The sequence below is a fragment of the Canis lupus genome, chromosome 4, assembly GCF_003254725.2.
Source record: "Canis lupus dingo isolate Sandy chromosome 4, ASM325472v2, whole genome shotgun sequence".
Taxonomy (NCBI): domain Eukaryota; kingdom Metazoa; phylum Chordata; class Mammalia; order Carnivora; family Canidae; genus Canis; species Canis lupus.
Window position 1 is genome coordinate 37,117,068 of NC_064246.1, and position 21,097 is coordinate 37,138,164.

At 53.8% G+C, this 21,097-nt stretch overlaps 2 protein-coding genes across 5 annotated transcripts in view; one reads left to right on the forward strand and one right to left on the reverse strand.

Moving 5' to 3' along the window:
• Positions 1–6,372: 6,372 nt before the first annotated feature.
• On the forward strand, positions 6,373–17,062 carry GPRIN1 (G protein regulated inducer of neurite outgrowth 1). The gene is made up of 2 exons (XM_049109113.1): positions 6,373–6,517; positions 13,861–17,062. Exon 2 carries the CDS (start codon positions 14,026–14,028, stop codon positions 16,924–16,926), a length of 2,901 nt encoding a protein of 966 aa, XP_048965070.1. The 5' UTR covers positions 6,373–6,517; positions 13,861–14,025; the 3' UTR covers positions 16,927–17,062.
• Positions 17,063–17,999: 937 nt separating this feature from the next.
• CDHR2 (cadherin related family member 2) overlaps positions 18,000–21,097 on the reverse strand; it is a 36,122-nt gene continuing 33,024 nt past the window's right edge. For 3 of the 4 annotated variants that reach the window (XM_025434801.3, XM_035715090.2, XM_025434802.3), the window contains 2 exons: positions 21,003–21,083; positions 20,548–20,803 (listed from right to left, as the gene is read on the reverse strand). In XM_025434801.3, the coding sequence (XP_025290586.2) occupies positions 20,563–20,803; positions 21,003–21,083 (322 nt within the window). In that variant the 3' untranslated portion in view covers positions 20,548–20,562. Of the gene's footprint in view, positions 18,270–20,547; positions 20,804–21,002; positions 21,084–21,097 lie in introns of those variants that run through there. The other variant, XM_049109114.1, reaches the window with a different exon arrangement.

Consider the following 21,097-nt stretch of genomic DNA (forward strand, 5'->3'; position numbering starts at 1 on the left):
GAAGTGAGAGGGTAAAGAAAAAAATTCTGTCATGATCCTGCTGCACACTAAGCAACTGATAATGCCTCTGCCATACTGTCCACAGTGCCCCTCCCTGCCGCTCCACCAGCACCCCCTTTTCTTTTGAAGGGGGAGGGGCAGAGAGAGAATCTTAGGCAGGTTCCACACCCAGTAAGGCACCTGACACAGGGCTCAATCTCACAGCCCTGAGATCATGACCTGAGCCGAAATCAAGAATCAGAGGCTTAACTGTTGAGCCACCCAGGCACCCCCACCATTTTCCTTTTGATGCCCCAACCATGCCTTCACCATGCCCTCCACCATGGCCCCACCATGCCATCTCACAGTCCCCCTACCATGTTCCCACCATACCCCACCATGTTCAGCTGTAGCTTCTCTCTCTCCCTAATGCCTATCTTCCACAAATTGGACCATGAATCCTGAGCTTGTTTCCTGCCTCTGTCATTTCACCAACTGAGTGACCTTGGATAGTCCATGTTACCTCTCTGAGCTTCAGTTTGCCCAGTTCAAAAGTGAGGATACTAATTTTCACCCCATAGCACTAATAAGAGAATTAAATGAGATACTGACGAAAAACTGTTTTTGCAAACTGTAGAGTGCTGTAACATGTGAGCGAACAATTAGAATAGTAAATATTGGTTTGTTATTATTATCAGGGCCAAGAGGTGGGGCAGGACAACCAAAGCGGGCCCTGGGATCAGAAAGGGAGCCCATGGCCTATGTCCAGGAAGAAGGACCTCCTTCCCTGGAAGAATGAAGGACAAGGGTGGAGGCTGCCTGAGAGCGTCTGCAGACCACTGGGGAGCAGAGGACAGCTCAGAGGCCCTCTTGTGCCTGATTCCTCTTTCTCAAGTGCCCCTGTTCACTGTTCCCATCCCCCACTTCCCTCTCTTCCTATCCCCACCCCAAGGCCCACCTCTGCCTTCAAAATAGGCTCTCTGGGCAGAATGGAAGAGAGGGCTGCCAAGGAGCAGCTGGGCCATGATTCAGCCTGAGTCACCCATCCAAATCCCAGGGCCGCCCCCAACTGGGCCAGGGCCTGCAGCTGCCAGAGGGAGGGGGAGGGGAGAGGGAAGGAGGGAGGGGGCCTATGTGGGCTGCAGACTGTGCTCATAGGTGCCTAGTCTAGGGACTCTCATGAATATCAGGGCAGTGCTGTGAGGGCATGGGAGTGACGCATACGAGGATCGGGATGGGGAAGATGACCCCATGGACATCAGTTATCTGGGCTGTCGGAGGAGGCAGGGTTTTCGTGTGTGTGCGCCTGCACATGCATGGGGTGTCACAATTGTAACTGACTAAAGTGGGCTCATAGTGTGGGCAGGAGTTTTGCTCCCAGCTTTGTCACTTTCTAGCTGTGTGACCCTCGCAAGTGACTTACCCTCTCTGAGCTTCTGTTTCCTCACTTACAAAATGGGAACAATAATGTCAATCTCAGATGGTTTTCCTTAAGCATTCAATGTGATAAGATGATGACTGTAAGACAATCAGTGAATGGTACACCACTACCACCATCACCATCATTTAGGGTATAGTGGATTATACATTGGTTATATGAGGATAGATACATATCTGAGAGTTTGTGTTCAGGTGTGTCCATGCAAGCCTTGGTGCGGAGGGGGTCTGGATGAGTGTTTCTTTTTTTTTTTTTTTAAGATTTTTATCTATTTATTCACGAGAGAGAGAGACAGAGACACAGGCAGAGGAAGGAGCAGGCCCCACACAGGGAGCCCAACACAGACTCGATCCCAGGTTTCCAGGATCACACCCTAGGCTGAAGGTAGTGCTAAACTGCTGAGCCACCGGGGCTGCCCTGGATGAGTGTTTCTTGAAGAACTGGGTGAATGTGTATTGTGTGTGTCTCTGAAACAAAGATAAGAACTCTACAGAAAGTAGGTTTATATGGCACTGTCTGCCATATGATCCCACCCTCTTCCTCTCTCTCTCTCTCTCTCTCTCAAACACACACACACACACACACACACACACACACACACCTTCCCTAGAGGCTGTGATTTGCTGAAATTCAGCCTAGACCAGGACCAGAGCTCAGGCAAAGGAGCTAAGAAACTGTGGATGCTGTTGTATTGGGAATCTCAGACTTTCTCAAAAGCCTTTAACCTCAAACAAAACAGGAATGAGTGTGACAGGGGGAATGTTTTTGATGGAATGGATATGAACATATGAACATGAGAGAGCACGAGGTGTGTGTGTGCGTGCATGGGTGCACACAGGGGTGTAGCTGGGGGGTGGCTGCGTCTCTGCTCTGGTACAGTCTGCTTGTCTCCATGGCGCCTGTGCCACACACGCTTGCTTTTCAGAAAGTCACTGGGTTTGTTTATTCCACCCCCAGCCTGGGTGCCAGCCAAGGAGCTGCAGGCACTTGTTTATCTTCTGGTGCGTAAGAGTGTGTATGGCTTCCCAGTAGCAGACCAACCCGAGATACGTGTGCACACACACTCACATGGATGTGGTGACCATGTTAGTTATCACAGGATGAGCCCAAACCCCAGGATGAGCCAAAACCCCAAGCCCAGACAGATTTGCTCCATATGGAGACAGAGATGACCACCCCCCAGCAGCTTCAGGTAGACACACCAGCAATTGAGCAACCCCCAAAGCTCCAAGAAAGTGTGACAGCCAGTTGCCCTGTCTGTGGTCTTGTGCTCTAGCCCCAACCCCAGAACTAATCTCTGCAGAGTGGTTGGCCAGGCCTAGGTCACTCCCCATCCCAAAAGCTGATAGGCCCATCCTACCCTACCACATGGACTGGAGTGGGAAGGTGATTCCCCAGGAAAAATAGAGGTGCTGTGATCAAAAAAAGGTTCACAGGGCTGGTCTTTGCCATAATCCTGGCGTCTACCATGAGTGCTACACTATGCTTGGTGCTTGGTGGTTTTATTTCTCCTATATCCTCTTCAGAGCTCCAAGAGCTGAGTTACATATGATGAAGTTGAGGCTATCAGATATACCTTAATCAAGGCCACACAGCTAGTTGCTGGCAAAGTCAGGATCTGAACCCACACTGCCAGCTTCCATGCCCTTTTTGAGCTCCCACTCTGCTTTAGCAAATGTTTTGTTTTGCTGTCTAGAAATTTTCATCTTTAAATATGTTTATATAAATAACTCCCCGTAGAACAAAAGTGGTTGGAGAGTGTGACAAAGGGCACAGATGGAAAGAGGTCCTGAGTATGCCCATGTAACAGACACAGCTGGAGCTCTGATCCCTTCAGATGCCCTCACAATTTCTGTGTCCACCAGCAAGACTCCCAACAGGTGGTACCTGCATCTTTGTCAAAAATCTGCCCCTGGGCTTTAGAACCAACTTTACCCCTGTGAATTGTGGGCCAGAAGTGCCTGGGAATTAACACATACATAGCTCCACGGGTTAGCTCTTCATCAATATTTGCCAGGTGCTGGGATATAAACACACCAGTTCCAGTACCCTCAGCCAGGGGAATTCTGAGATGTGCATTTACCCCATTTTCTTAATCTTCCTGCAGGATTCCACTTCACCCACCCACTGGGATAGCTGACTTAATAACCACCTCATACTGGATGCCTTCCCCTCCTGGGTCACCTCCCCACTCCCCTGCTGGTGTCTTTGCACCTCCCAAATAAACCACATTCCTTCAATCTTCATCTCAGGATCTGTGAGCTGCCCCAAGGGTCTGGATCCCATCCTCTTATTCCATCCTGAGCATCTGGGCCCAGCCATTGTGTTCTCCCTTCCTGGCATCTTCCCTTTCCCTCACTACTGGCCCCTCTCATGGGAATTTAAATGCCTCCAAATCTCCTCAGTGTAGCCTCCTATCCGTCTGTAGAGATTATGATATTGCCTGTCTCCCTCCAACCCCAAATTTGCTGAGAGGGTCATCTGCTTGCTTTCTTTACTTCTTTTTCTTTCTAAAGATTTTATTTATTTATTTGAGAGAGAGAGAAAGCGAGCACAAGCAGGGGGGAGGGGCAGAGGGAAAAGAAGAAGCAGACTCCCCACTGAGCAAGGAGCCCAGGATCATGACCTGAATTGAAGGCAAATGCTTAACCACTGAGCTACCCAGGTGTCCTTTTCTTTACTCCTTACTCTGATTTACTCATCAATTCCCCCACCCAAGTTTGCCTTCCACCCCCACCACTCCACTCACTGTGCTTTCATCAAATTTCCATTACCTTCTTTGCAAGTCCAGAGATAATCTCTCAGGCCATATCTTGTCCTCCTGATGCAACTGCTTTCCTTCTGAACCATTCTCCCCTTGGCTTCTGAGGCATCATTCTCCTGGTTTATCTGATTACTGTTTCTCATTCTTCTTTGTAGTCTTCTTCTCCCAGCTGGTACCTTAATGTTGGTGTTCCTCAGGGTGGACATAGGGCCCTTGTCTCATCTTATTTGGTCTATACTCTCCCTTCACGTACTGACACCCCTCTCATGACTTCCATCATCAGAAACCCTGTCTGTCTCCAGCCTGACCACTCCAGAGCTCAGTTTTAGATGTCTCAGCATGGCAGCCCCACAAGCTCCTTCTTTTCCCAGGGCTCATAGGGTATCTGTCTTCCATCCACTCAGCTCCCCAAGACAGGACTTCAGACAGGAAACAATCCTTTCTCCCTTCACAGCCACAACCACCCATAACCAAGAAGATCTGTTGACTTTACTGCTAAATAGATGTCAAACCCAGCCCCCCCCCCCATCCCAATAAAAACTGCCATGGTTCAAGCATCATCATCTCTCACCTGGACAATTTCACAGCTTCCTCACTCATGCCCTGGTTCCACTCCTATCCACCCTCACTCTGTCCCAGGGGGAGCGTGTTAGATCATAGGTTTGTTCTTGCCACTTTTCATGTCTTGTGAACTTCCCCCAAGATTCAATGTCTTCATCTGTATCATGGGGCCAACAATGTTTACCTAGAAGAGTTGTAGGGGGAATGAAATGAAACACTGAATGTCGAATAGGGTTTGTAAACTGTGAAGTGAAGTGCTCTTGTGGGCAGCGAATTACCAATTTTCAGGGCCTGAAACCTTAGGAAGCATCCCTTGTGTGGGCGTTGTCCGTGGTGCTGAAAATTGGTCCTGCACCCCGAGGTTTTCTACTTTTCTGGGATGCTGGTTGAAGACGTTGATCTGATAGATTTTATTAATTTACTACCCGGATTTTTAAAAGATCACGGAGATTTATGGTTCACCAGGTAAGTGGGAGGAATAGAAGCTAAGGGTTTAATGTGAGTTAGCTGGACTATTAACTAGCTGTGTGAACACAAGTAACCCATCAGAATCTGTTTTCTTATCTGAAAAACGAGGATATACATATTAACTTGCTCCTAAGTGATTGGAAATTGAAATTATATGACACACAACAAAAACTTAGGATGGTGTCTGCCCCTAAATAAACGTTACGTTAATGTTAGTTGTTACCATTTTTAATGGGTAGCTTCACGGTGCAGGTGAGAAGGTTTTATCACCTCTCGGCAATTACAGATTTGTTCTCCTCTGGGAGATCAAAGGGGAAGGGACGATTTCTCTGCGAAGAAATGTTGAGGACGGGGGTAGGCAAAAAGGCCTCAGTGATGTCCTTTGCAGTTCAGATTCAACTGGAAGCCCCTGAAAACCTATTTTGGGCTCCTTCATCCTTCCAAGACCACTGTGAGATGATTAATGCTAGTCCCATTTAATAGATTGGGAAACGGAGTCTCAAAAATGGTGAAATGATTTGCTCAAGGATACCCAGAGAGAAGAGAACCGAGCTTGCATAGGCCAAAGATTGGGCGGGCACCCTGGCTGGGGAGGCCGGGAGCGAGGGAATCGAAGGCGCCTCGCTCCCACCCCCTTCGTGTCCCCTCAACTTGCGGGAGCGTGGGCGGTGGCGAGACAAAGGGGCGGGGGCGGGGAGAGAAAGCCGGAAGTGCGGCCAAGGCGGGGGCGGGAAATTTCCTCGCGGGGGGAGCTCGGAGATCGCGCCGACCTGGGCCCCTATCCAGGCGCTGCGTGTCCTTCGAGAAGTGCCTCTCCCTCTCCGAGTCCCAGTTTCCTCCCCGGTAAAACAAGTAGACAGTGTTCGCGGGGCTGGATTGAGTGAGAGACCTGACAAGCAGCGCGCCCCGCCCGCAGCCGCGCGCAGCAAATGGGCAGCCGCTCCGCCCCTCAGTCTCCCTGTCTGTGAAATGGGAACCAGGTCGCGGAGGGCGGGGAACCCAGGAGCCCCGGGACCTCGGTGAGGACGCGGGGCGACGGCACCCCTCCCTCTCTCGCTCTGGCCTCCGCTTCCTCGCCGGCACCGCCCTCTCCCGGCTTCGGAGGCCGCCAGTCGGCCAGCGCGCATGCCCGGGGCGGGGCGCGAGGCGGGAGCGCGGAGCGGGCGCGGGGGACGGCGGCGCGGAGTCCGCGGGTGCGCCCGCCAGCCCCGCCGGAGGCAGCCGAGGCCGCTCGGGCGGCGGCGGCGGCGGCAGCGGCCGGAGCCCGAGCGCAGCGCGCCAAGGAGACGGAACGGCAGCACCGCCGGGTAAGCGCCCAGCCCGCACCCGCTACCGCCTATGGGCGGGCGGCACCGACCCCATTCCTCCGCTCCGGGCCGCCCCGGAGCTGCTGTCCAGGGTCCTCGAACCACCTGGGCGGCGGGGCTCGCGCACCCTGCGCGGCGTGTGCCCAGCGTGAGCCCGGGCTGTGTGTGCGCGCGCGGCCGGGGGCGGCGGATGTCCATTTCCAGGCTCCTCGGCGGGGCGGGGCGGGGCGGGGGCGGGTCCGGCAGCCGGGGCCGGGCTCCCCAGGGCCCCTGAGGGCCCGCCAGCCCTGTGTGTAGGACGGGGACCCCGCGCCGGCCGCGCCGCGTGCGGCCGCATTGTTCCACGGGGCTGTGCGAGAGGGGGCGCTTCCCGCCACCGCGGGGAAGGGGTCCGCCCGCGTTGGTTCATCTTACCCCCCTGGAGCGAGCTCTGTGCTCGAGTGGCTCCACTGGAACCACCGGCACCACTGACACTCGCTGTCGCACACGCTCAGTGTGGTACCCACTCTGGGGCACCATCACACACCCCATCACACACTTACCGCGTTCACGCACCGGCATCTCGCTCCCAGAGGAGGCTACGATCTTCTCTCTCTCTCTTTCTCTCTTTCTCTCTCTCTCTCTCTCTCTCTCTCTCACGCGCGCGCGCACACACACACACACACACACACAAACACTGTGGCCCTTGGTCATTCCATCACACTCATACACACAGCCACCTGTGCACCCACCCAGTACACCAAGTGGGAGCCTTGCTATACACCCAGGCATAGCTACGCATTCACACCAGACATCGCCTATCACAGCACACTCAACTCAACAATACTCCCTTATCACAAAACCCTTACAGCTACCCTGCTGTGGCCTGCTTGTCCCTGTTCACACTTGTTCATGGTGTCCCTCGTGTGCCCCTAGACCGTGGAGCAGGCTGGGCACACACTTCCTCTCCCACACTCTCCATCTCTTAGCTTACTGCCCATCCTCTGCACTCACTCAGCCCAAGTGTGCACAGCCCTGCATGTCTACTCTTGCCCTCCTATGGATGGTCTGGGGGCCATTTCTGGAAAAAGGTAGGCTATCACCCTTTGTTAGACTCTCCCCTGCAGCCCTAGGCAGGAGGTTTGGCCGCTCCAAGGATAGTAGGAGACAAGGGGCCGAGAGGGTGAGGGGCAGCAGACTTGAGTTGTCAGTCACACACTCACACCTGCTGAAGCAAGCACTGCAAGCCTTTGTTGGTCTTGTCGCATGGGGGGAGGTGTTTGCAGGTGCCTGCCAGCCCTGGTTTCATATTGGGAAATCTTAGAGGAACAGGTAAGGGCTGGCCAGGTCTCTGGGCCAGAATAAGCATTCACAGAGGCTGCTCTGCTGAGGAGTGGGGCACAGACACCTTGCATACAGCCAGGCCAGCTCTATGAGTGAGACCCTGAGGCCATGTGATGCATATGTGCATACCCACAGGGTCCAGGTAGCCCCCACAAGACATAAATACATAGGCCATTCTGCACATACAAGTTGCATTGTATACACACCAAGTTCTTCTTAAGCAGAATGTAGGAGCCAGGTCCTGGCTCCCCAGGCTGGCCTAAGCTGGCACAGACATCCAGAGCAGTTCTACATGCTCCTCTGCATGCCAGGTGAGCTGGCCCACACACCTAGGGGATCGTTTCAGTATTTTACCTCAATCAGGCCACATAAGGGTGCAGGCTCATCTGTTCATCTTGGTGGGTATGTGCATGTAGGGACAATCACGTTTCCTCAAGGCCAGGGGATTGGGAGGACCCTTGGCCCGGCCCCAAAGAGCAGAAAGGGACTTTAAGAGCCAAGCGTGACTGTCCCAAAATCTTAGCTGATACAAGCAGGAAGAACCCAGTCTTTGGGTTCAGACACAACAGGCTTTGAACTACAACCTCCTGTACCAGCTGTGTGCCCTTGACAAGTCTTTTCTCCTTCTGACCCCAGTGTCTTCATTTGTGAAATGGAATGATAATACCCGCCTCATGAAATCATTGTGGAGTCCAGTTGACAAAATGAGCCTGAGAGCGCTAGGCCCAAGGCTGAGCACACAGTGGGAGAGCAATGATCTGGGTTCCAGTGGGAGGGCTGGCCACACAGAGGGAGCACCCCAGGTCTGGGCTGCCTCTTGGAGAAGTGGCTTAAGGATATGGAGGATCCCTCAGGAGCCAGGAAACACCCAGTAGAACTGTGAGCAGCAGAGCCTCTGAGAATAGTGTTTTGGCAGATCTTTTCTTTTCCTTTTTCTTTTCTTTTTTCTTTTCTTTTCTTTTTTCTTTTCCTTTCTTTTTTAAGATTTTATTTATCTATTCATTAGAGACACAGAGAGAAGGCAGAGACACAGGGGAAGGGAGAAGCAGGCTCCCCGCAGGGAGCCCAATGTGGGACTCAATTCTGGGACTCCAGGATCACGCCCTGAGCTGAAGACAAAGGCTCAACCGCTGAGCCACCCAGGCATCCCGTTTTGGCAGATCTTAAACCCAGGGCTGGGCCAGCAATTCTATACGTAACTACATCCCTTCCCCCATTTCACAAACTGAGGCCCAGAGTGTGGAAATACTTAACTCAAAAAAAAAAAAAAAAAAAAGAAAAAAAGAAATACTTAACTCAAATTCATGGAGCAAGTCAGTGACAAAGCTGGCAGCTGACCTCACATTTTTCTAATGCCCCGGTCAGGCTCTTTGTCCCTACCCCACACCTTCTTCTATGTCAGAGAACTGCCAGCTAGGAACCAAGAGGCCAATGTCTTCCAGGAGGGGTTTCAAGAGAGGCATGTCACCAGCTGGGCCATGCCTGCCTTTCTGTTTCGTCTTTTGGAAAATAAGAACACAGCACCTGCGCGGCAGGTGTATGGGGTCTGCACATAGTAAACGTTCTAAAGGCTTGATGTGTGTGAGGTCACCTCTCAACCCCTCTTGGTATCTAGGTCAGGGGTCAAAACTCAGGTAGCTATAGGCCAGGGGGATAGCCTGCCTAAGGGACTGGCTATAAGAAAAACGATCCAGTGATCGATTGCAATGGGCTGTCAGCCCCAGTGTCCAGAACACCATAGGGAGGGGTGAAGAATATGGCTAATTGAAGAGCGCATCCCCATCCAAGAAGGCAGCCACTGCTTGGCTCTGGCTGACTGTTGCCATGCAGGAAGCATGCTCAGATTGCCAAATTTTAGTTTTTCCAAGAGAATCTGGAAATCTGATTTTCACATGAAATCTTCTAACTTTTAAATGTTGATCAGTTAATGCCTTTAAATTTTTCTTTTTCTTTTTTTTAAAGACTTTATTTATTTATTCATGAAAGACACACAGAGAGAGGAATCCCTGGGTGGCGCAGTGGTTTGGCGCCTGCCTTTGGCCCAGGGTGCGATCCTGGAGACCCGGGATCGAATCCCACGTTGGGCTCCTGGTGCATGGAGCCTGCTTCTCCCTCTGCCTGTGTCTCTGTCCCTCTCTCTCTCTCTCTCTCTCTCTCTCTCTGTGTGTGTGTGTGTGTGTGACTGTCATAAATAAATAAAAAAATTTAAAAAAATTTAAAAAAAAAAAAAAAGAAAGAAAGACACAGAGAAAGAGGCAGGCTCCATGCAGGGAGCCCAATGTGGGACTCAACCCCGGGTCTCCAGGATCACGCCCTGGGCTAAAGGCAGTGCTAAACCGCTGAGCCACCCAGGCTGCCCTAAAAATTTCTTTTTAGCACTCTGGGTCAAACAAGCAGGTCTGAGGGCTAGATTTTGCCAATTTATACCTCTGCTATGGGCCGTCCGTCCCCTGCCCCCTCCTGGGAGCACAGCTGGGCTCTGACAGGCTGAGTAGATAAAAACAGGCCTTCCTTATAACTCAGTCCAGCCCTAAAGTGAGCAGAACTCTGCACACCCCTCATCTCTAATCCTCACAACAGCCTCGTGGGAGCATGGGCGTCTTTGTCAAGGTCCCCAGTGAAGAGAAGGGACTTGCCTGAGCTCATAGAGCTGCTAAGTGGGGAGCTGCCTCTTCTTTCTTCCCTTCCAACTCCAGCCACTCTGGCCTTTTCATTGCTGCCTCAGATACTACCTCCTCAGAGGGGCCTTCCTCGACCAGGTGTGTAAGCCAGCTGCCCCCCACCCCACCATAGTTCCACAAGCACCCCAGTTCAATTCCCAAAACCAAGTGCCCCATTGTCCTCTGTAAGATGGTGATGACCCCATCTACCCAAGTCCCATAAGCCCAAAGCCTGGTTTGGTGAATTGTATCAGCTCAACCCCCATCCCATGACTCAAGGTCTAGGCAGGGGTCCAGAGGCAGAAAGGGCAGAGTGACATGTGTCTGGTTAGGGGAAGAACAAGAAGCCGTAGGAACTCCTATGAAGCTGGTGGGCAGAGAAAGTTCACTGGGACCTGAACATTTAATGAGAGCCAGGCAAGAGGGTATGTAGAGGCTAAGGTGAAAGATACTGTGAAGCCATGGATGAGCCCAGAGAGGTTATAGCGCATGCATGCATGCGTGCACGTGTGTGTGTTTGTACGGACTTTGGGGGAATGCGCACTGAAAGGTAAAGCTTAGTGGGTAAGTAAGTACACAGGGGCTTGGAAGCACATTATAGAATTGGACTTGACCCCAAAGATAATGGGGATCATTAAGGTTTCCTTTTTCTCCCATTAAAAAAAAAGTAATATATGCACACATAATCAAAATTTCATCCATCACAAAGGGGGATACCAAAAAAAAGGTCTCTTCCACCTCCAGATCCCTGGTCTCACTTCTCAGAGTCAGTTGCTACAAGTTTCATGTGTTTCCCTCCAGAAATTTTCTTTTTATAAATAAACCCATATATGTGTATATGTCCTTTTTCTCATCTGCATGCATGGAATTCCACAAGCTCTGGCTTTTTTCACTTAATTTATCTTGGGCATCTTTCCTCATCACTCCACACATTCTGACAGCTGTTGGGGCTTCCATGTGGCTGTCCCATATTTTATGAACTGGCTTCCTGGTTTTCTTCTCATCACCAACCATATTCTCGTGTACCCAGTGTACCATGGCTCCATCTTCAAGACCATTCCTGGAGATGGGCTTGCTGACCTAAATGCCACGTGCATTGTAAACGTTTATAGGAATTGACAAATGTCTTTCCAAAAAGATTATGACCAATTTACTTCCCCAGCAAGAGCAAGGAGAGGTTGGAGCCAAAGAATGGCATGTTAGACCAATGTCTTAGAAAGATCATTCAGTCATTCATTTAACAAATAGGCATAGGGAGCTACTTGCTTACTAGATGCCAGTTATTGCTCTCAACCCTGAGGGTATATCAGTGAACACGACAAAGTCCCCATCCGCCTAGAGCTGATGTTGTAATGGGAGAGACAAACCACAAGTAGTGAACAAGCTCTGTGTAATGTATCAGCTGGTGATGGGTCCTATGAAGAAAAGCTGAGCAAGGCAAGGGGGATGGAGAGTGCCAATCAGTGCTGGGGAGGATGGGTCAGGGAAAGCCCCGGGGAGCAGACCATGCAGATATTAGAAGACAACGCATTCCAGGCAGAGGAAACAGCCAGTGCAAAAGCCCTAAGGCAGCACATGTCCAAGGATCAGAAAGGCAGCCAGTGTGACTGAAGTAGCATAATCAAGAGAAAGTAGTAGGAGACAAGGCCAAGATCAGTGATGGGGTCAGAAGATGCAGGGATATGTAAGCAGTTTGCTTTTACTTGGCATGGGTTGGGGGATGGGGAGACACTGCATGGTTCTGAGCAGAAGAGGGATGAGCTACCTTGAGTCTTACTAAGATCCTTCTAGCTGCTGTGTTGAAAATGAACCGTATTGGTTGAAGGGAAAAGGCAGGATGATCCAGGTGGGAGATGTAGTACAAGTTCAGCTCAGGAGAGTGGCCAGATTCTGGATGTATTTTGAAGGGAGAGCCATTATGTTTTACTGATGGATGGGAGGTGAGGTGTATGAGAAAAGTCAAGGGTGTCGCTAGGGCTTTCAGCCTGAGCACTAGTGAGATGGCTTTGGGAAAGATGGTGATGGAGCAGGTTTAGGGAGAATCCAGTACACTGCTCACTCTGGCTGCTGGTATGTAGTGGAATGAAGTTGCTCGCAGAGCCAGCTGCTGCCAGAACCTCTCCCTGGATGTCCCCCAGACACCGCACAGTCAGCTTGTCTAAAACACAACTCCTCTTTTCCCCAGATCTCCTACCTCGCACGCCTCAACCCTGGCCAGAACCCTGAGGGCCACCCCAATCGCCACCCCCTACAGCCAGCTGGCTTCTGTCATTTTCCCCAAAGATCTCTCAATTCTGCCAACTGTCTATCCCTTGGACCTTTACTGTACCAGCTCTCATCTAGATTATTGCAGAGGATGGCTGGGTGAATGAATGAAGAACTGGAAGAGCGAGAGATTAAAGACTGGTTGGCTACCCCCTCTCCGCCAGCCCCCATACCATCCCGGAGCCGTCCCTGAAAACATGCATTTCAGACCATGTCCCTTCCTCAACTGTAAACCATTCCTATCTCCCCAGGGCCTCCCACAGACCAAAACTTGGCCTACAGACATACTTTGTTTGACCCACATAGTGTTCTTTTTTCTTTTTAAATCTTGAATTAGGATTTAACTTTACGTTAAAGTTCTGGATTTCCTGCTACTCACTGATACTACCAGGATGCATTTCTCCAAAGCACTACTTGGCGAGTGGAGTATTGGCTCCACCTTCAGACAGGGCATGCACACTCTGCTTTGCTGCTTTCCCTACCATCCCCTATTGTTTTATACCTAGCCTGCTTCCCTCACTTAAATTATCTACCTGGCCCCTGTAGCATCAGAGTTTATGACCTGGGGCCTAGAGGATAAAAACATAACCTCAGGGTAGCATGCTGCATGGGGTGGTGGTAGATGAAGGTGAAAAGACTGTGAGGACACCTGGGTGGCATGGTTGGTTAAGTGTCTAACCCTTAGTTTCAGCTCAGGTTGTGATCTCAGGGTCATGAGATCGAGCCTTGTGTTGGGCTCCTAGCTCAGTATGGAGTCTGCTTGAGACTGTCTCTCTCTCTCTCTCCTTCTGTCCCTCCCACCATGTTCTCTCTCTCTCTCTCTCTCTCTTAAATTTTTTTTTTTTTTTAAAGAAAGACTGTGGGGAAGAAAATGTTCCACTGTGGTCAAGTTGTGAAAAGGGCCTTGAATGCCATTTTAGGAAGTCTGACCTTTAGAAGCACGGGAGTGATATGGTGGGACAGGAGAGGACCAGATGAGGGCAGAGAACCCAGTGAGGAGACCCAGCTTCTAGAAAAAGGGTGAGAGGTAGAAGATAGAGGCTCTTCCGCACTGGATTCTTCCCTGAGTCTGAGTCTGTTTTCTTTGTGTTTCAGAACCAGATAGCACTTGGGGCACAAGTATGGTCATGAGGGCAGTTGGGCAGTGCTGAAGACCCAGCCTGGCTCCAGCTTCTTTGAAAGAACTCCAGCCGCCCAGCACCTCAGCCCACAGCCCTCTGCTGCCCACAGGATGGGAGCCTGGGGGCTGGGAACCCAGCCATGAGGGACTGCTGCCCCTCCCAGCAGAAAACCAGCCCTGTACCCCTTAGGCACAACCTTGTACAAAGCCCAGGCATGGATTCTAGACACAGCAGCCCCAGTGGGGCTGGGGAAGGGACCTCCTGTTCTGAGGGCCCTGGAGGGAGCTCAGCCTGCCCCTCCCTGACCTGTATCCCTCCCCAAGAGGCAGCCACCAAGGAAACACTGGGGACACATAGAGCCTTGATCTCAGGGACAACAGAAACCACTTTCTCTGGGAAGCCAGAGCCTGTGTCCTCAGTGAAAACTGAGCCCACATCCTTGGAGAACAGAAATCCTGTGTTCTTGGAGAAGATGGATCCCAAGTCGTCAAAGCAGGCAGATTCCACTTCTATAGGAAAGGAAGATGCTGGGTCCTTGAGGAAGGCAGATCCCACGTTTATAGTAAAGACAGAGCCTGTGGTCTTGGGAAAAGGGGATCCTATGGCATCTGGAAGGATGGATCCTGTGACCCCAAGAAAGGAGGATCCAGGATCCTTGGGAAAGGTAGATCCGGTGTGCTCTGACAAGGTGGACACAGTGTCCCCAGGGAAGGAGGATCCTGTATCCTCTGCCAAAGTGGGTCCTGAGTTCCCAAGAAAGGAGGGGCCCAGGTATTCAGGAAAAGAGCTTCCTGTGGCCTCAGAAGAGATGGCTTCTGCATCTGTGGGAAAGGCAGAGCTTGTGTCTTTGGGAAAGAGAGATCCTGAGCCCTCAGGAAAGATGGATCCTGGGTCCTTAGAAAACACAGATTCTGCATCTGCGGGAAAGCCAGATCCTGGGTCCTTGGGGACACTGACTCTAGGGTCACCTGGCAAAATTGAGCCTATATCTCCAGGAACAGTGGCTCTGGGGTCCTCAGTAAGGATGGAGCCTACTCACTTGGGGATGACAGATCCTACATTTGTAGGAAGTACAGAAACTGTGTCCTCCACAGAAGAGGACCGTCAGATCCTGGGGCAGATAGATAATGCCTCCTCAGGAAAGGGAGACCCCATGTCTATGAGAGTGATAAAAACCATGTCTGCTGGGCAGGTGGATCCTGTATTTTCAGGAAAGATGGAACCCACATCGTTGACAAATGTGGATCCTGTGTCTTCAGGCAGGGTGGGTCCAGTTTCTTTGGGAAAGGTGGATCTTGTGCCCTCAGGAAAACCAGAGCCCTTGTCTCCTGGGCAGGCAGAACCAATGCCTGTGAGGAAGGCAGAAACCGTCTCACTACGAAAGGAGGACCCAGTGCCCTCCACAAAGGTGGATCTCATTTCTATGGGAAATACAAAAACATCATCTGGAAAAGTGAATCCTGAATCAAAAGGGAGGATAGACCCTGTGCCCTCCGGTCCAGGGCATCCCAAATTCTTGGGGATAGCGGGACCCTCATCCTCTGTAAAAGCTGAGGCAGTGACTGGGGGGAAAGCAGATCCACTGTCCTCAGAGAAGGCAGGTCCTATGGCCTCTGGAATGGTGGGTCCCACAGCCTCAGGGAAGGCTGATCCCCTGGCCTTCCGCAGGGGGGACACTGTGTGCAGTGGGAAGGTGGAAGGTGGTCCCTCTGGAGAAGTGGACTCTGTGTCTTCAGGAATATTGGCCCTCGTGACTCTAGAAAAAACAGTTCCAGCATCCATGGCAAAAGCAGAAGCTGTCCCGGAGGGAAAGGTGGATCCCCTGCCTCCGGAAACAGAGAATCTTATGAACTCCGCGAAGGTGGATCCCAGGGCCCCAGGAAAGGCAGAACCCAACTCTGGAGGCAAAACAGACACAAAGCCCCTAGGGCAGGGGGGCCCGGCTTCCCCGGGAAAAGCAGACGCCGCGTCTCCGCAGAAGGAGAAGCCGCTGGCCCGGGAGAAAGGGGAGCCGGCGTCCTGCGGAAGGGCAGACCCTATTGTCTCTGGGAAGGCGGAGCCTGTGGTCCCCGCGCAGGCCGAGGACGCTGCGCCTCCGAGAAGAGCAGAGCCCTCGTCCTCGGGGAAGTTGGCCCCGCTGCCCCTGAAGAAGGCAGGGGCCGCCTCCTCCAGGCAGTCGGACGGCAAGCCGTGCGGGCCGGGCCCTTCTCCCGCGGGGGCCGCCAGTGGCGGAGGCCTCGCGGGGCCGGCGCCCGCGCCCGCGCCCAGCGCGGAGGCCTCCAGCCTAGGCCCGGCAGACCTGGGGGCCCCTGGGGCTGACGGAAGCCCCGGCCCCGAGCCCGCGGGACCCCCGCCCGCGCCGCGGACTCGCGACAACTTCACGAAGGCGCCGTCCTGGGAGGCGAGCGCCCCGCCCCGGGAGGACGCGGGCACGCAGGCGGGCGCTCAGGCCTGCGTGTCGGTGGCCGTGAGCCCCATGTCTCCGCAGGACGGCGCGGGCCCGGCCTTCAGCTTCCAGGCGGCGCCGCGCGCGCCCAGCCCCGCGCCCGGGCCTCCCTCGCGCCGGGACGCGGGCCTGCAGGTGTCGCTGGGCGCCGCCGAGACGCGCTCCGTGGCCACCGGGCCCATGACGCCGCAGGCGGCCGCCCCGCCCGCCGCGCCGCCCGCCTTCCCCGAAGTCCGGGTGCGGCCCGGCTCCGCGCTGGCAGCCGCCGTGGCGCCCCAGGAGGCGGCCGAGCCCGTGCGCGACGTGAGCTGGGACGAAAAGGGCATGACGTGGGAGGTGTACGGCGCCGCCATGGAGGTGGAGGTGCTGGGCATGGCCATCCAGAAGCACCTGGAGCGACAGATCGAGGAGCACGGCCGCCAAGGGGCGCCCGCGCCGCCGCCCGCCGCCCGCCCGGGCCCCGGCCGTGCCGGCTCCACGCGCGCCGCGCCCCCCGAGGGCCCCGCCAAGCGCCCGCCTGGCCTCTTCCGCGCGCTGCTGCAGAGTGTGCGCCGGCCGCGGTGCTGCTCCCGAGCCGGACCCACGGCCGAGTGATCTGCCCCCCTTTTGTACGCCCGGGTCTCCAGCCTTTTCAGGCTCCCTTCTTGACCACAAGCTCCTAGGAGGGATCCCCTCGACGGTGGGAGGTTCCCCCCCCCCCCCCCCCCGGCCCGCCCCGAGGGGTGGGCAGCCTCCAGCCTTCTCCTCTTCTTTCCGGCCTCCGCGCCCCCCCCGCGCCCTCCCCCCCCTCCCCCCCCCCCCCCCCCCCCCCCCCCGCCTCGACCCCCCGCCAAACACACGAATGAACCCTCTATGCCCAGCCCCCTCCCGGTCATGAGACCAGGAACCCAGCCCTGACACCCACCCTGTCCCCCTTCCAGATCTCAGCTCCACTCCCTCCCGGCCACACTGGGTGATCTCAGGGCTCTGCTCAGCAGGCCCACACCTGAGAGCTGAGGCAGGTTCCTGAGAAGTCCAGGCTGGTAGGCTGAAGTCCTCAGTGGCCGCCTGGTCCCCTGAACGGGAGACACCGTGTACAAAAGCCCCAAGTGTGCAAGGATTGGTATGTGAGACTCCTGAGTGCACAAGGCTCCAAACAGGAGGTGCCCGGGAGAGAGTGTGTGTCCATGCAGTGGGCTGGCCCCCATGGCCCCAGACTGTCTTGCATGCTGGTAGACGTCCCCAGTTCCTGTCTCCCCTTCCTCTGGCCCAGCCCCCAGCCCTATCCATCCTCACTGGACACCTACTCACAAATCCTGACAGGGGAAGGCAGCTGCAGGAATGCCCTGGGGGCACAGTTGAAAGGAGAGTCTCAGACAGGTCTGGGAATCACAGTCAGAAAGAAGCTCATGGAAGGTCTTGGGTCCCAGGCAGCCTGACAGCTGGTCTTGGGTATTAGGGGCAGGACAGAGAGCTCACTCTACAACCACAGTTGTCCTTTAAAGACTGCCATCTCCCACCCCTTGTCCCTGTGTGCTGTGAGCCCCCACGAGTTCCCCGCTGACCACTCAATACCCCTGTCCCCAGCCCTCCAGCCACAGTTTTTGGCTATAAACTGTCACAATATACATTGGTAATAAAATTCCCCCCCAACTCTTGTCAGCTGTGATTGACTACAAGCAGAAGGGGACCGAGCTGCATAATTTATCCTTGTGTTCAGAAAAGGGTCGGTGTAGTTTGGGGTGACAAGACATCCTCCAAGGTGGACCAGAAGAGTGGGGGCCCATGTGGCGCTCTGCAGCAAAGGTCCTGTGGCAGGGACATCAGAGGTCTGTGGTGTCCAGGCCAGCATTGGTGAAGGACAGCTTCTCCTGCTGTCCACCTGTGCCCGTCTTCCTTCCTGACAGCACCACACTCAGAGGTTCCCCATCTTGCTCTGTCGGACTGTGTGTGGGCTCCTTCTGTGGGGAAGACGGAAGATGTGAAGATGTGAAGGGCGGGGATGGGGTGATTTCCCCAGTCCATAGGGGCATGGGGGTGGGCCTTCAAGCCCATGGCATATGGTTCCTTAACTGGGGTCCCACCTGCTCTTCCTGGGGCCTCAGTTTCCTAGCTGTGTCCCAGAGGTGGCCATGGCCACTAATAGTGCAGATGGGCTCAGCTGAGGGGGTGGGCTTGAGGGGGGGTCCACTCTGGCCTTTGCCTTGATCCACGGACACAGCAGGACTTTGGTGCTCTTCCCAGTCCTGAATAATACCAGACTGTCCTGTGCCATGGAGTCAGTCCAATCCAATTCCTGCCGCCTGCACCTGAGGCAGGCACTGTGCTGGGTGCAGTCTATCCGTTACCTAAAGTACCCACAGGAACCCGCTGAGGGAGGGATCATATACCCCACATTACAGATGTGGAAACTGAGGCTCAGAGGGCTCTCATGTCTAGGAAGAGGCAGAGCAAGTTTTGGATCACTGGTCCTGTTGGCTCTAAAGACTGTTGATTGCTGCCCTGGTTGAATTTGGCATCTCCCTCTGCCACCCTCAGAGGGACGCATCACTCCCAGGGCCCCACTTGCAGTTTATCATGGCACACACTCATCTTCCTGCCTTTCCTCTTCCCTTCCCCATGCAACTGGCCACATGCTCACACACCTCCTCACAAGTACACCCTCCTGGGCAGCCCCAGTGGCACAGCGGTTTAGTGCCGCCTGCAGCCCGGGGTGTGATCCTGGAGACCCGGGATCAAGTCCCATGTCGGGCTCCCTGCATGGAGCCTGCTTCTCCCTCTGCCTGTCTCTGCCTCTCTCTCTCTCTCTCTCTCTGAATAAATAAATACAAAATCTTAAAAAAAAAAAAAAAAAGTACACCCTCCTGTGGACCATCCCCCAGGCTCTGCTACACCAACACAGAAACACCTAGGGGACAGAGCCCCAGCCGCCATCCTCTCCAGGGCATTCCACGGGCTTTTTCCAGACTAGGGCTCTTCTGGTCCCTGGTAAACTGGAACATCTGGGGGGCCCCAGGAAGGACGAATCAGGGCTCCCCAGGGTCCGCACCATAGGCTCCCCAGTGGTAGCTGTTGGTGCAGCATAGCCTAGGAAAATTCAACCTGCCCTTGGAGACAGGAGACCTGAGTTCTGATCTGCCCTTGCCTTGTAAGCTTTCTGACCTCAGGCAGGTCAGAACCCAGAGCCTTCTGGCCTTTGTTGCTTGTGAAGATTGGATTAGATCACCGGTCAGTTGTCTCAGACCTTCCACACATTTATGGAGGTCTTGGGTGAGTCAGGGCACCAAGAGATCCTTGAAAAAAGGCCCCACCTGTGTTCCTCACCCAGAGACCCCAAGGCCCACCTACTGTTAGAGGAGAGGCAGCAGAGCCTTGGGCAGGTTCTCTGAAATATAGCAATCCCTCTATCATCCTAGGACAGGCTCTTTTCTGGTTTTTGAAGGCTCTCAGTGGCCCAGCCTCTCTTCCTCTCCAGACTCTTCTCTCAGGCTCTCTACCCCTCCCAACTTACAAGTCCAGCCCCACCTGAGGCCCCCAACTCCACTCCCCAAGAGTCAGCCTTGGCCTCCACTGGGGGCTACCTGCCTGGCCACAAGTTCTAACTCTTCTTCCTCAGTTCCCCCAGACATTCATTGGAGTTTTTCCCCAAAGCATCTTCAACCAGAGATAAGCCATCCACTCAAAGGCCTTCAGCACTGCTTGGTGTCCTGGATTGCCATCCATGACCCTAACCTTTGGGGGCCCATTTGGAGGCCTCAATGTCACTGCCAGATCCCTGTGCACCATTCCCACATACCCCCCACCCCCTGCTGATCTACTCCCTGGTTCTCTATCCTCGCATTAGAACCCCAAGAGTTTTAACAACATGCTCGAGCCCAGGCCCATCCTACCCATTGGGTCAGAATTTCTAGGCTGGGATGCTTCATGGGCATGTGAGGCTATGGCTGTGTGAACTGTTGATTTACTCAAACCATCTAACCTACTGAGCAAATTATGGCACTGCTGTTTTTTTTGAGCCTAATTTCTTTCCTTTACTAGAGTATGTCTACCTCCGGATTTCTTCCCCACACCCCACCAGCTTTCATACAAAGGGTATAAACAGAGGGAACCAGATTTTTTAGCTCTTACTTCATGCCAGGTGGTTTTATAACTGCTCTAACTTCATCCTCAAAAAGCTAAGCGTGGTTAGAATTCTGATCCCCATTTTCAGATGAGAAAACTGAGAACCAGAAGGAAGTCACCCACCCGGAGTCACAGTGAATGAGTAGAAGAGCAAGAATTAGACCCCATTCCAAAGCCATGGGCTTCCCATGGCCTGGTGTGGAGACATGCCAGTGTCAGAAGCAGGTCCTTCAGCTCTGTCCTGAACCCCACTCCTTTGAAGAAGGACCCCAAGTCAAGAAGCCCCAGGCACCAACTCATCCCCCATCTTGCCTTGATTTTCTCCTCATTCTTTTCCACATCGACAGAGTTGTCATCCAGGGAATTGAGACTGTGGGAGAGATGATGGAGCTCGATGGTTAGTAGCCCGAGTCTTCCCTGTCTATGGCCTTGAACCACCATTGCCTCCACCACCATCACCACGATGACCATCTCCACCTCTGTCACCATCACCTCCACCATCACCACCACCACCTCTACCACCATCACCACCACCACTGACCAGAGTGGCTGTGAGAATCACTGCTCACCTCATGTGGTCTAGGTCACTGGAAGAGGATTGGGACTCGAAGCTCAGGTCCTTCGTGGGGAGGTTCAGCACAGGGTTGGCCCTGGAGAGAAGGCC